At 37.1% G+C, this 15,255-nt stretch overlaps 2 protein-coding genes and 1 long non-coding RNA gene across 18 annotated transcripts in view; all 3 read left to right on the top strand.

Moving 5' to 3' along the window:
- Positions 1 to 5,246, top strand: part of LOC127857673 (exportin-1-like) — a 29,895-nt gene extending 24,649 nt beyond the window's left edge. For both annotated transcript variants that reach the window (XM_052394259.1, XM_052394260.1), the window contains exons 20-22: positions 68 to 233; positions 1,031 to 1,127; positions 2,194 to 5,246. In XM_052394259.1, coding sequence (XP_052250219.1) covers positions 68 to 233; positions 1,031 to 1,127; positions 2,194 to 2,340 — 410 coding nt within the window. In that variant the 3' untranslated portion in view covers positions 2,341 to 5,246. The remainder of the gene's footprint in view (positions 1 to 67; positions 234 to 1,030; positions 1,128 to 2,193) is intronic.
- Positions 5,247 to 7,342: 2,096 nt separating this feature from the next.
- On the top strand, positions 7,343 to 14,279 carry LOC127858185 (mitochondrial amidoxime-reducing component 1-like). The gene is made up of 7 exons (XM_052395159.1): positions 7,343 to 7,985; positions 8,287 to 8,460; positions 10,914 to 11,088; positions 11,547 to 11,687; positions 12,191 to 12,255; positions 12,829 to 12,903; positions 13,156 to 14,279. Exons 1-7 carry the CDS (start codon positions 7,768 to 7,770, stop codon positions 13,268 to 13,270), a joined length of 963 nt encoding a protein of 320 aa, XP_052251119.1. The 5' UTR covers positions 7,343 to 7,767; the 3' UTR covers positions 13,271 to 14,279.
- Positions 8,468 to 10,903, top strand: LOC127858186 (uncharacterized). 15 transcript variants are annotated; one of them, XR_008038791.1, is made up of 5 exons: positions 8,468 to 9,087; positions 9,152 to 9,183; positions 9,344 to 9,375; positions 9,407 to 9,438; positions 9,471 to 10,903. It is a non-coding gene; the product is annotated as an uncharacterized LOC127858186 (long non-coding RNA). The 15 variants fall into 15 exon arrangements; XR_008038796.1 differs by lacking the exon at positions 9,344 to 9,375; XR_008038792.1 differs by lacking the exon at positions 9,407 to 9,438.
- Positions 14,280 to 15,255: the final 976 nt, after the last annotated feature.

The following is a 15,255-nucleotide window of genomic DNA, read 5'->3' as shown; positions in this document are numbered from 1 at the left end:
TCTGCAATGTGTGTGCAATTGTATATATAACGATAAATGGTTACACCGTGTTTTGGTATGCTTTCAGGGTTGACGATGCAGGCGACCATTCTGGCGTACATGTTCAGCCTGGTTGAGCGTGGGAAGATCACCATCGTCCTGGGCGGTAACACTAGCACCGTGGCGGACAACAATAGCTTTATACAGACCTTCCTGCTGAGTCTTCTCAAGGCAGCCTTTCCACATCTCAATGAGTAAGTGTAAGACTGTTGGACCTGGTGTGCTTGGAAAGAAATGCACAAGGGCCCAAACAATTTTTGGGGGGGATGTTTCACTCTTTGATGGGGAAAGTGTTGTATTCTTTATTTAGGCATATTATTAGTTTTGTACCAAAATTCTTTCAATTGTCTGGTCTTTTATGCAAAAGTTCATTCAATTCTAGAATGGCTGCTTTTGTTTATTACCTGTCTGTGCATGTAGTCCTTAAAAATGGATTATGTCCTGAAGGAGAATTTTCTTTCAATTAAAAATGTAACTGTTTCTGAAAGAGACAATATCATTAACATCAATGTCTTAAAATTCTATTAGTGACTGCTGTGATATTAATGAAATACTGTTGAAATCAGCACACAAAAAAACTGACTAAGCAAACAAACATCTAGAACTGTTATGAATTAGCATCTTTCTTTTGAAGATCTGCCGAATTTCAGCTTCAAATTTCTAATAACTACACCGATGCAATAGATATAAAAAAGTGGTCCCTAGTAAATTGATTTTTATCTTTATTTAAGTGCATGCGCTGAAAAACTGATTTTGGTATTTACTATCTATTGAAATATTTTGACAAAATAGACAGAGTATATTAGAACATGAAACTTCAAAATCCCAGTTCCTTCTTTATTATCAATACACTTTAGTTTGTTATTGACATTTCTTCTTTTTTAGTCAAGAAGAAAAATTTGCTGTTAATGATTGAAGGTCTTTCTCAAATTTTTACTGTTAATGGAATGTTGTGGTGTATACAAATTATGATCAACCATTCTTATTTCAGACCCCAGATCAAAATCTTCATTGAAGGCCTGTTCAGTTTTGACCAGGATATTGCTTCGTTCAAGGAACATTTGCGAGACTTCTTGGTTCAGATCAGGGTAAGGAGAAGAGATTCGATTTTGTTTATAAATTTTTGTGCTGTTTATTCCCATTTTCAATTTAGTCAGTTCTCTGGAAAGAAAAATATCTTTTTATGCCCCTAGATTGAATGATCGGGGGTATATTGTTTTGCCTGTCTTTCATTGTCACTCTGTCATTCTGTCCCAAAACTTTAACCTTGGTCATAACTTTTGCAATATTGAAGATAGAAACTTGATATTTCATGCAGCTGCACATTTTGAGTGGTGAAGATCAAGGTCAAATACTGTTAACGTATAGAAATTCGTCTGTATGAAATTTCGTGGTTTAATAAAAAAAAAAACTAATTCGTTGACACGTAATTTTGTGGATTGCAAGTTAAAAAAAACAACTTATCGTTCAAACGTAATTTCGTGGATTTCAAATTTTTGGGAAAGACTGACCGTCATAATAATTAAACTGTTATAAAAACAACCAGAGTTATAACGAGGCATAATATGCTAATCTGTGTTGTCAGCAAGACTTGAGGTTAATGTGCACTGAAGCATTAAAGTGTTGCTGATAATTGTCGATAAGAGCGATAAAGCGGCGCACTGGTGGGTCCCCGCTCGCTAATTGCCATCAATGTTGTTTTGACAATATTTGCAATTCTCAGCGCAATCGGTCCCCTTGTAGTAACAATTGAGTAATAAGGTCCCCAAAATACATGTGTGAAAAACGTTAAGTCTCTTTTAACTTAAATTGGCACTAATTGACATATGTAAGAAATCTGCAAACTGTTAACGATGATAAATAAAAAAGAAAAATCATAGATATAGTGTAATGTGACCTACTGAAGTGAAGTAAATGCTACAAAAACAAATATCTCGGATAACCAACAACCAAAGAAAATGTCGGAAATGGCATTATGAATGTATAAATAATCGTTGGTACTTGAATTCGTGGTTCAGCGGACCAACGAAATCCACAAAAATTCGTACCACACGAAATTTAATGGTTTTACAGTATATGGCTTAAAAAGTATTTAAAAAAATAAAATATTTCACAAAACAGTTTTAAGACAGTGTCTGTGTGTTACTGTTCTAGGAGTTTGCGGGTGAAGACAACAGCGACCTGTTCCTGGATGAGCGGGAGTCGGCCATCAAACAAGCGCAAGAAGAGAAGAAGAAGATCCAGCTATCAGTGCCAGGCATCATAGGTCCCCACGAGATACAGGAGGACATGCAGGACTAGATGCACTCGCTGGGAACCAACTGTAATAAAAATGAAACGAGTGATGGGATGGAGACTGGCTGTATATAGACAAGTGGGGATTGACAGTGCTTTGATGGGTCGGTGGAATTCGGTCTGGCAGTTTGTGGGCTGTGCCCTTCCCTTCCACCCGACCTCCTTGTTACTTATTTGCAACCTGGTGGAGTCTGCGAAAAAGAACTAGCTGACATAGTAGAAAAAAGTGCTTACTAGTTTGACAGTTTGTCTGCCCGCTTTAAGACTCTTTAAGTTACGGAAGCTTGTGAACACAATGTTTGAAAGTTGTAGTTTTTGCTATGGGATCTTTGTGTTCTCAAACACTGAGACTATTGTTGTATTAAACTGCTATAACATGGTTGTCAATACTTGTGTATTGGACAAAATTTACTAGTGTACTTACATATTTAAAGATTGCAAATAAGGATTGGATCCATTCATCATGTCTCGGAAGGCATAACTTCTTAAGGGATTTTGATGATTATAAGCAGATGGGAAACTAACAAATACAGATTTGTCTGCCAAGCATTGTACATTACATTTTATTAGTAATTATCAGAAACAATCATTGTATCATTTTTCAATTTGTACTAGCTTGTCCATGGTATTTATTACTTGCTGACACATGGCTATTTTTTCGATTTGTTTGCATAAAATAGAATGTCTGTGTTGCTAATATTGTTACAAATATGTAAATATTGTTCAGTTATTGATTTTTTTGTCGTTTTAACAGGTAGAGTTAAATGCTCCAGCAAATAATTCACTTTGAACCCTTTGTCGATTCTGGAATACTTTTATCAGGACATTAATCTGTAAACTTGCTGCTAGGAACACTGCATTGCAAGGTGACACAATTTGTGTAGAACAGAGGAGTATACCTTTGTGCTTCATACTTTGTAATATAGCAGAACATACTCCTTTGTTAGGCTGAAGAGCTTGTTTAACCCCCAATAAAATGTTAATGGCTGTTTGGATAATGTGAAAAGCTTTTGATTAGAAATGTAATTTGTTTTGTTTTTTCTATAGTTTAAGATTTGTATAGCATTATTTAAATGGCAGCGTGCTGATTACCTATCGTCAAGTATCTTTTGAAATACTGACATGAATTTACCTTTTGTTGAAATCCTGCTGATTGTAAGGTGTAAATATTCTAGCAATTAATGATAAAAAGTAACAGTTTTGACACCTTTAACATAGTACGTTTTTGTCTTTGTAACATCTAACGGTTGTAATTATTTTGAAATCAAAGTTTGCTTTCTTACATGTTTTAAATATACCATTAAAACATTTTTTAAATGTGTATGTATCTTTTATATCAGTGGTTTAATGGGGTTGGGCCCTGAGAAATTGTCATATTTTTGCAAAAATGTGCAATTGTATTAGAACTTAATTGTGTAGTTTGTTTGCAATTTTTTATGTTACCAGACAACTCGCATATGTAACATTAATGTGTTATGTAGCATTTCATTTACCATTCATTGATTTATGTCAACTAGTTAATATACAAGTTGGGAGAGCGGGGATGTTGGGGGTGGGGGTTTCTCAATTCAGTTTTGTTTACCACTTGATCAATTGGAAAAATAAAAATGTGACAACTCTTCAGACGTGAAATTTAGTTTTTATTTTGTTTTGCATTCACTTCCCTTCTGGATGGTCATATAGTTTTGCCCTTGTGCAACCCATCCGACCAGCTGACCTTCTTTCTGTCATATGTTAAAGTACTGGTATTAGGGGGATGAAACTTGGCAAGTATATTAACCAGCATGTGAACTAGAGCAGCTCCATATTTGGACTGATATTTTGACTTAACTGGAGATATGTCCCCTTTTTATATGAAAAAGTACAACTTGTGTTCACTTGTGTCACGTTGAACTAACAAAGAGTTGTTGCTAGAGGAGGGAGAGGCAAGCGTATTAAACAGGTGTTACCGGTATCTTGGGAACCTCCATATTTTGGTTCCGGTTTTGAGACAAAAGTCGAGTTTTCAGACGAAAGCTGAATGCGCGTGGCATCCATGTTAACCAACACATTTCTTGTTGTCCCTGTGTTAACAAAGCTGCTTAATTAAATACATGGAATATGTGGCCTTTTCATGTAGAGGCTTTTTCATAATTAATTGTGATGAACATGTAAATATTGCAAAGATCCTTCATGTTTTTACATGTAATTTTACTGAACAAACTCCATATTTTTTTCATATGCACAAATTTCTCTTTAACGGCAGTTTAAACTGTGACACATCAATTTTAAGCCACACTCCCAGCTGTATTCATATTACAGCCTATCTTGATGACTGTTGATTTTAACAAAAAGAACAACAACGCACTGAGTTATGCATTACTGATGTAAAACATCCATTATGTATTATCTGAACACTACACATCATCCTGTTGTGAAATTCTTCAGTTATTTTCAGCGTTTTGTATTTCTCATAAAGTTGTATTTAAACAATGTTCTTACTATTGTAGTATTGGAATATGACCTTTTTGTATTGATTTGACCGGTGTTAGTTTTGGTGTGACTTGTATTCGACATCATAACCTAATTGTTTTACACCATGTATTCCCTTGAGTGAATGTCTAGTTTAAAGGAAATTGTCTTTGTCCGTTGTGTTAGAAAGGCGTTGCCCATCATACAATCATCTACAACACCATAGTACAAGTAGTAGATATAGTAGATCATTCATCATCATGGAGCATTAGGTCGTGTTTTTGATAGTTCTGAACACATTTATGTATAGACTATTGCTGAGGTTTTTCATTTGCGTGTATTTTTGGTGTCTAAATCTAAAGACAAAAAGTGTATATAACCGTACCATGTGTTGTTCTGTGCTCAGCAATACGAATGCTTCATCTTATGTTATGATTTAATAAAGTCTGTAAAAATTGCAAGATGTCTGGTAAAGTTATTTCCTTGTTTCCCTCGTTTTTTTGTGGAATCACGTTTTTTGGCGATTAGGATTGCCCCTTGAACACGAACATATTCAACTGTATTTGTAATATAACTAGCACGTATTCGCCTGATATTTCAAGAGAATATTGACCTCTAGGTTTATAGTTTGTTATTAAGATATCAGTGACTTACCATAAGTCCTTATAAACAATCAAGATGTCTGGTTAAATACAGCATGGGATTCTTGCTGTAATACATATACAAGGACGGTGTCAGGTTCACTTCAGGGTGGACAAATGGTGCCTATGTATATGTGTCTTGTTCTGATAAAAATGGGCATAATGTATGTGCGTAAAGTATCATCCCATATTAGCCTGTGCAGTCCGCACAGGCTAATCAGGGACGACACTTTTCCCCTTAATTGGATTTTTGCTAAGAAGAGACTTCATTTACACGAAAAATGTCAAAAAAGCGGAAAGTGTCCTCCCTGATTAGCCTGTGCGGACTTCACAGGCTAATCTGGGACGAAACTTTACGCACATGCATTATGCCCAGTTTTCTCTTCACTTTTGGTTCACTTCTGCACGGACCAATGGTTCTGTCGGGAAGACCGAGATCTTAATGAAGCCGCGATGACCGATATCTTAATGAAGCCGCGATGACTGAGATCTTAATGAAGCCGCGATGACTGAGATCTTAATAGGGCATGTATATATATGGCGTTTAGTAAACACAAAGGAAAACGTCAACAGTGGTTCTTTATGAAGAGCAATGAACAAATGTCCAGACAGTGAGCCACAAAACAATTTAATAGACGAGATAAAAATGAATAAAACTAAGGTCAACACCTTAGAGCGATCAATTCAAAGCACCGGTTTTAAGGAGCCACTTAATATGGCACAGAGTCACTCAAAACATTTAACGGGATATAAAAAGTACCCCATAGATGTATAATTCAAGTAAGGACACATCAAATCGATCAGTTTTGTGACTGAGCCTTAACTATAGCGCGAGCGCTATATAAATCCTTTTAATAATGTAAATAAATGTGTAGATTTCTGCCAAACGCATTCAGCTGATTCAATGTTGCACCTTTAAATATTAAAAAAAAATATGTAGACTTAACTCATGCTTGTAAGAACAGAGGCAGGACAAAATGGACCATGCGCGCACAATGAAAAGAAATCTTATTTCATTTTACGAAATTTTGGTGCGGCAAATTCGACGAACATCTGATCATGTTTGTGTAGCTCTATATAAATATTAATTAGAGAAAACATTAAAAATGTATGACCATAGACTTAAAATGATTTCAATACAAATGATTTCAATATTAGAATTAATGTCAATTCATCGATGGCGTTCCACTCGTAACAAACCAGAGAGCATGTTATGATCGTTGCTAAATCATTTTCCAGTGTTCATATGTTCCCTGGGTCTATCAGGCAAAAAATGATTAACATATAAAAAAGAGCAGGTAGATTAGGTGGTCTTTTCAGTAAATTGTTTTTTACCATACACGAGTTATTTCGCACTTACAAACGATGTTCAATTGACCGATATTTTCAAACTCGCTATGCAACAGGTCTTTTTCATATTTAAAAGTAAAATTAGCGAAATTATCAAATGTTGCAAACATGATTGCAACCTCAAACCGGAATATAAAAAAACGTGCATGGTCGGCACGAAAATAGCGTCGATCGCTTTTGTTTAACTCCCAAGTTCTAAGTTTACCTCTCAACTGTCTCTTGCTTTAAAAATCGCTAAATTTTAATGTTAAACTATTTGTTTTGGCTTCTTCGTTTAAACTATGATAGAATATACCAGGTAATACTGAATGTTGCTCGAATTACTAAACCGGTTTATGATACAAGCGGTTCATGTTTAATTTCATCACGCGGTCTTCATAGTTTACGTTATAAACATGCGATGCTTTACTGTTTAACATGTTCTATGTAGCTAGTCGATATTAAACGAACGCAGGTTTTATATTCCCAATAAATGTGATCGTCAGGTTAAAATCCTTGGCTATTGCAAAACGACGCATACTATAGATATAATTTATGCACAAATTTCTACACTTAGTTTTACACTCGTGCTAGATACATGTACGTGTATGTAAATCCGGATGTAAATGTTTATTAGATTTAACAATTTTCATGGCGGTGGCAATAAAATACTAAACTTGATGAATGTGAAAAAAATCCCAAAATCGATCCTCGTCATATATTGATCACGTGAATCCTCGCATTGGTATTTGACGATGTAAACAATCCAAATCGATAATCGAACAGTGATAGTCTGATCTGGACTGATCTGCTGGTCATACAGTCCAGGTGAGATAGCACTGTACAGTGTGTTTACCGTACAGTAAAGATAAATTCATGAAGAACAAAAACATCTACATGTAGTTGACGATCTGAAAGTTACTTCACATCCGCACTCATACGAAAACTTAGCTCGCAAAATATCTTTAAGTAGCACAGTAGTCGGATAGAAAAAGTGATTACGTAAGTCGAAATGTTGGACGAAAACCGCACGGTATGGATGCTTTTAACTGGCTCTATAGTGAAACACGCAGTGCTGACGTTCTTGGCTAGTCGGAAGAGGAAGCAGTTGGTCGGTCACGTGTCTCGTTTACACGTGTTCCCTTTAAAATCTGCTCGAGAATTGCCGGACAATATCACAGAGGTTCGGTTGACAGACCATGGTATTGTTTACAATGGAGTTGCCGACAGGTTAGTTAAATAATAACTATATACTTGATATGCATATGTAGAGCTAGCGGTTTATTTTTGCAGAAAAGTTAAATTAAGCTTTAAAATTATTAAACGTATAAGTTTCTGTTGGTAATTTCGTATTTCATAGCTCGATTATTTATTCACTTCTCACAGTACCAATACGTTAGAGACACATGTAGTTAGCCGATAGTCTTAACATAGCCGATCTTATTTTCTGGAAAGCGAACTAAACGATTTGTTCTAGACCGATAGATCGATCTTATCATTTAATTGTACCCAAGTTCTCGTTGTGAGGCAGGCACTGGCTGGTGACGAAAAATGGCGACATGATGACGATGAAGCAGAGCGCCCGCCTCACCCTGATCTCACCGAGTATCCATGGTAACCACCTTCACCTGGACGCTACGGGCATGGCAACGCTCATTCTTCCTCTCGACCCAAAAGTCGCACTCGACCAAACAGCGACAGTTACGTAAGCTTTGTAGTCAGATCGCATAAAACACAATCTACTATTTCGGGTTAGAATACAAATACTTTCAAACTAGCATACCGTTATGTGCAAACCTAATAGTTTCACGCAAGTAAGGACGTTCCAAAGCGTATGGTCACGTATGTAAGAATGCACATCTGTTATATTGTGCGGTTGCTGGTTCACATATACATTTATTATAAGTATATATGACTAAATTGCATGGTCACGTATGTAAGAAAGTAGAAACAAACAAATCCAGTTACATAAGGCTAAACAAACTTGTAAGATCACGTAAGTACAGATGTGCAAACTGTAAAGAACGAATGTAAGGATTTTACGGAATGGTAAAATAACGGAAACAAGGACTGTACGATTACGAATGTAATGTGTACAGACTAGCGAGGTTACGAATGTAAGGATGTACAAACTAATAAGGTTGTGAATGTAAGGATGTAAAAACTAATAAGGTTGATAATGTAAGGATGTACACACTGGTAAGGTCACGAATGGAAGGATGTACACACTGGTGACTTTACGAATGTAAGGATGTACAAACTAACAAGGTTGAGAATGTAAGGATGTACACACTGGTAAGATTACGCATGTAAGGATGTACACACTGGTAAGGTCACACATGTAAGGATGTACACACTGGTAAGGTCACGAATGTAATGATGTACACACTGGTAAGGTCACGAATGTAAGGATGTACACACTGGTAAGGTCACACATGTAAGGATGTACACACTGGTAAGTCTACGAATGTAAGGATGTACACACTGGTAAGTCTACGAATGTAAGGATGTACACACTGGTAAGGTCACACATGTAAGGATGTACACACTGGTAAGGTCACGAATGTAATGATGTACACACTGGTAAGGTCACGAATGTAAGGATGTACACACTGGTAAGGTCACGAATGTGTGATGTACAGACTGGTAAGGTCACGAATGTAAGGATGTACACACTGGTAAGGTCACGAATGTAAGGATGTACACACTGGAAAGGTCACGATTGTAAGGATGTACACACTGGTAAGGTCACGAATGTAAGGATGTACACACTGGTAAGGTCACGAATGTAAGGATGTACACACTGGTAAGGTTACGAATGTAAGGATGTACACACTGGTAAGGTCACGAATGTAAGGATGTACACACTGGTAAGGTCACGAATGTAAGGATGTACACACTGGTAAGTCTACGAATGTAAGAATGTACACACTGGTAAGGTCACGAATGTAAGGATGTACACACTGGTAAGGTTACGAATGTAATGATGTACACACTGGTAAGGTCACGAATGTAAGGATGTACACACTGGTAAGGTCACGAATGTGTGATGTACAGACTGGTAAGTCTACGAATGTAAGGATGTACCGGCTGGTAATGTTACGAATGTGTGATGTACACACTGGAAAGGTTACGAATGTAAGGATATTTTGACAGGTAAACTTGTGAATGTTATGGTGCGCAAACTTGTTATTGCACAGGTACACACTTCAAAGTCCACTTGGCTTAAGACACTCATAACTTGTTAGTTAACGCACGTAAGTATGTGCAGTCATGTAAGGGCAAGTCTGGAAGGTTGTGCAATAAAATCTTTTACAGTGTCATATTTTGTTTGACACATGATTTTGCGGACCCGTTTCTTATGACTATTAACCCATATCAGGCCGTATGGCCATGTATGTAGTTGCTTACAAACATACGTTATGATAAAAAACCGTATGGCCATGCATGTAGTTGTTTAAAAACATACGTTATGATAACAAAGCATGTAACTTATTATTGCCTGTATGTAAGGCTCCACAAACGTGTAAGTTACATTTTACGGTCACGTATTGGTAAGGATGTACAAACTATAATGTAAGGTAACATAGAACAATTATTTACAAACATTGTAACTAGTCGACTATGTAGGGATGCAAAAGCTTATGTGGTGATGGATCACAGATGTTAGGATCAACATAACAGCGAAGTCGCATAATGTACAAAGTACAAGCTTGTAAGGTCGCGTATCTAAGGAGGTACAAACTTGTAATGACATTATGTAAGAATGAACAGTCTCGGAAGGTCACCTTTATAAGGAGGTTCACACTTGTGATGTCACATATGAAAGGATGTACAGTCGTTAAATGTCACGTATGTAAGAACATACAAGCTTTACGGTCACGTATAAACAGAAGTACAAACGTCTAAGATTGGTATGTAAAAGCTTGTAATGTCACGTATGTTAGGATTTACAAACTATAGCAGGGTAACATTGGAAAAATTAATCTTAGGTTTGCACCTTCAAAAAATTTAATACGTATTCAGGTTTCACGTCGTAATTAAGGTCGTGATACAAGTGCTATTACGCGTTCGTTGTTAACTTCACGCATCATGAACTAATCGGCAACTTTGGAAAACTTAAACCAATTTTATTACTACTTGTGCGTACTTTTTCAGCGTTAAGAACACTCCACTGCCGGCTCTTGACATGGGTGCGGAGGCGGCCGGCTGGGTGTGTTCGGTACTGCAACAGGAAGGACTGCGGCTGAACTTCTCCGCGCCTAGTCTTGACAAGCGCCTCTCGAGTAAGGTGCACAAGGACTGGGGGACGCTTATTGCGGAGACAGATGAGGTAGGCATCGGAACGACCAATCGTTAGTGCTGTAGCAACTGTAGAGACAACTTTATAATCATTTAGTGTACACATATTGTTATGTACAATAATTTGCTTCGTTTCTACATATACCGGGTAGTTGTACATGTACAATCAAAAACTGGCAATTTAATTCAGTTGTTCTCCTTAAATCAAGAAACATATCAACTGTATACCAGTTGATTTTATATAATGGTATCTGTAATTTTACACATTTCCTTCAATCCTAAACTAGTATTCTAAATATAAATGTCGCAGCAACGTGTTTTGGTGATTATAATGAACGGCGTAGCTGCCTCATTGTAGGGAATAATTATCGATCGGTTAAGTGCTCTTCTTAAATCTTATAAGAGGTATATTTCCGTATTGAAAGATGTAAAATAACGTCGTCATCTACTGTATGTGACCATACCCCAGTTCACACTACTTTTCCGCAGATTGCCTTCCAAGACTTCGGTCACTGCATGATCATGTGTGAGTCATCCTTGGCGGACCTCAACGGGCGACTTCCGACACCCATGTCGGTGATTCCCTTCCGACCAAACGTCATGATCGATGGGACGCATCCGTATGATGAAGTAGGCGAAACTAAAGTCTATTATTAAGCACATGGTTGTATAGCAGATTAAATTGGCGTAGTAGGGTTGCGTAGTCAGAAACATAAACGTACAGTTGGTTTGATCCTAAACTGTCTACCTTTTTTATTTACCGCATAGTATGGTATGTTTGATTTTAAATTCAAGCTGTTTGATAATTGAATTAAGCCGATCAAATGATTACATTAAAAAGAACATTTTGGATACAGTACACGTTTGTCCGTTGAGTTACATTTCGTGTCTCATTTAATGTACAGGAAACTGTTCACGATTCTTATTCGAAATGAGAAGTAGTGTGTGACATAATCGGGTAAAGGCGTTGATTAAAGTTGGTCAACTTGTAGCCAGCCATCTTGAATAACAGTGTGTCCTTCTCAAAACTATGTTTTTACATGAGTTATGGGAGTATCAGTATAACAAATGATAATTATCAGTATGGAATGGTACTATTTTACTAACACATGTTTCGTGTCTGTGTGCTGCAGGATAATTGGCGGGAAATCTATTTTGGAGAGCAGACGAGCGTGCGGTACGTCGACCAGTGTACACGGTGAGTCTTGTTTCCTGACTCAAATTCCATGGAAAATTCTATAACAATAGTGTTGATCGCATCTTTAAAGACCATTGACGAATCTAACTCTGCTCTTTTTGAAAAAAACATATCATGTTGAATCTAGGTGGTCCTCAAAGGACGCACAATATCGTTTGTATGACGTTTACAAACTAGCACGTGTTTTCTTGTTTACAACAATTTGTTTCGGTAATCACTGCATGCATTTCTCAAATGACTAAATATGCACGGGTTGCTCTGTTTTCACACAACAAGAAGAGTTTAAGGTTGAATGTGAACTTGTGCCAATCTTCCAAAACATAATTCTAACATTTTATTTGCAATTATATCCAAACATAGTGGGCGATATTTTAAATGCTCATATTGAACAATGAAAAAATACCACTACGGTGTATTCAAACAATTACATTAAATATCATGATTGTATACATGTAATTAGCATGTGTGCGATCATATTGAAAATTGGTCACCATTTTGCTCTCATGAATGACTGCTGATGTCGTTTTGCACACTATTTACATGTACTGAGTACATTATGACATGACCATGCAGGTGCCTGATCACCCAGATCGATCACGTTACTGGAGAAAAGTTCCCGGACGAACAACCATTGAAAGAACTTAAGACGTAAGAGTTTGTTCTGTTATTGTTTAAATGAATGAAACGTAGATTGAATGGTCAAAGGTCCGTTTTGCTGGTGTAAAATAGTGTCTTGTAGCCAAGAATGTTGTTTCATATTTATCTTCTTTCGTGAACCATGCATCTACTATCATGTGCCAAGAAGAGGCCACCTACTTACCTGGGTACGTTTCATTTTATGGGGACCAACATTAGTCAAAGTATGAAGCGTTAAACAAATTCTGCTGTTGTGATTTTCAGCTATCGCTTAATGGACCCCTACGGACCAAAACCCGTAATGGGTATCCATACAGTTACTAAAACACCAGGCTACATCCGGGTAGGCGACCCTGTCTACGTTGTCAAGAAAAAGTGACGTGTCACTTGTTTGAACACGTTTGAACGACCCTTTCAAAACGGGGCGTATAATAGGAACATATGTGACGGGAACCAGGCGGTAGGCAGCGGGCGAGGCGACTTCTAGAAAAAAATGTCTGCTCAATATTTAATAAAAACCGGCTCATCATGAAACTTGTTGATAATGTTCTTGGGCATAATATCTCGGTCAAGTCCAAACGCACTTACTAAGTATGAACATTGAATTACAACACATTTGCAAAATTTACTTTTTCTGCTGTCTTACCGAAATAGTTTTATTCGTTTCATCTTCAAACTTGGTGACAATGTAAATGGGCATATACATCGACCAGAGTCGATAACCAGCTCAATCGCATTCAGCCCAAATGGATTATAACCCTAAAATGTAAAATTATCCAAAGCACTTACATTTTGTGTGTAATTTGCTTACCTGCTGACCTAGCTTTTTATTTGCATTATTTAATTTGAATAATAATACATATGCTAAATGTTGAAGACCTAGTTGCATGGTAATACCACGGTTGTCGATGTCTCCATTATTTTCTGAGCCGTAAGTTCTACAACAAAGTATAACATCATTCACATCATTGTTACCCAGATATTTAAACAGGCGTATATTGTGAATTTGTGCCCACGTGTTAGATGCACATAATAATGTACGTGTACAATACGATGGTATTAATTGTAGCCAGTCATATTTATCATGTCAGTTCTTTTTGTTAGCCTTGTTCGTTGTTTTGTTATTTGTGCATTGATGATAACGAACGATATACATGTGTATGTTGCTATAATATTTAAAAATAGATCGGTACATATTACATGTAAATGTGTTGAGGTCATTGGATGTAAAGACTGTTTTTCAATTGATTTTGTTTAGGAAATCTTCAGAAAATTTAATCAGATTTATTTGGGTGTTCGTCTTTTTCCTATGTAATAAGTTTCCGTTATTCGTACATGCTTTGACATGATATGTTGTTGCTTTTTGTACAAAATACATCATTCCTTAAGTTGTTGTCTCCATCAATTTTGACTGTCAACAATACAAAAGCGCTGTCTTGAAGAGCTCATGGTGAACTATTGTGGTCAGTCCTCATCGTCCAGCGTCTTTGGCTGGCACAGTTTACCTCGTGACCATTCTAGAGTCAACATTTTCACCATATCTGGATGAAACTTGGTCATAAAGTTTAACATGGCAACATCTAGGCCATGTCGAACCTTGGTCACGTGTGTCCAAACTATGTGATCAAAGCTTAGAAAACAAGAGCACCGCATAACGGGTGCCAACGCTCGGCTGCGGGTGCAGTTTTGAATAAATGAAAGCCTGTCAGATTTTTTAGGGGTAACCTTGAACTTTGACCTAGTGACCCAAAAGTGGTGAAGCGTGTAGAACTCATCAAGGTGCAGCAACATATGAAGTTTCAATGTTGTAGGTGGGAGCACTTTCATTTTAGAACCAATGTTCAAAAGGTTAACAAAATGTTAAGGTTTTAGGACACGACGAGCTGGCTATGCTAATACCTTTCTCCGAAAACAGCCGAGCCAAAAACATCGAAACCACTCTTGAGGTTACATTAATGAGCCATGCTCTGTGAAAAGGGGGTTTAATGCATTTGCGTAATGTGTCGTCCCAGATTAGCCTGTGTAGTCCCCCCAGGCAAATTAGGGACGACACTTTATTTTTGTTTAGAAGAGACTTTCTTGTCACGGAACATAAAAGCGGAACGTGTCGTCCCAGATTGGCCTGTGCAGTCCGCACAGGCTAATCTGGGATGACACTTTACGCACATGCATTAAACACCTATTTTACATCGCGCGGCCCATTTAATTATTGATCTCGATGAAACTTGACCAGTCAAATGGTTTATATTGGGAATATCTATATCAACTGTTGAATTTGTTTAGTGTGGTAAAAAACAAGGTCACCTAGCCCAATCTTATGAGAAACCCTGTTAACATTCAAGATGCCACATTTATGACTCGATC

This window comes from Dreissena polymorpha, chromosome 14 (genome assembly GCF_020536995.1).
Source record: "Dreissena polymorpha isolate Duluth1 chromosome 14, UMN_Dpol_1.0, whole genome shotgun sequence".
Classification (NCBI taxonomy): domain Eukaryota; kingdom Metazoa; phylum Mollusca; class Bivalvia; order Myida; family Dreissenidae; genus Dreissena; species Dreissena polymorpha.
Note: the sequence above shows the minus strand (reverse complement) of the source record. Positions and strands in the feature narration are given on the sequence as shown.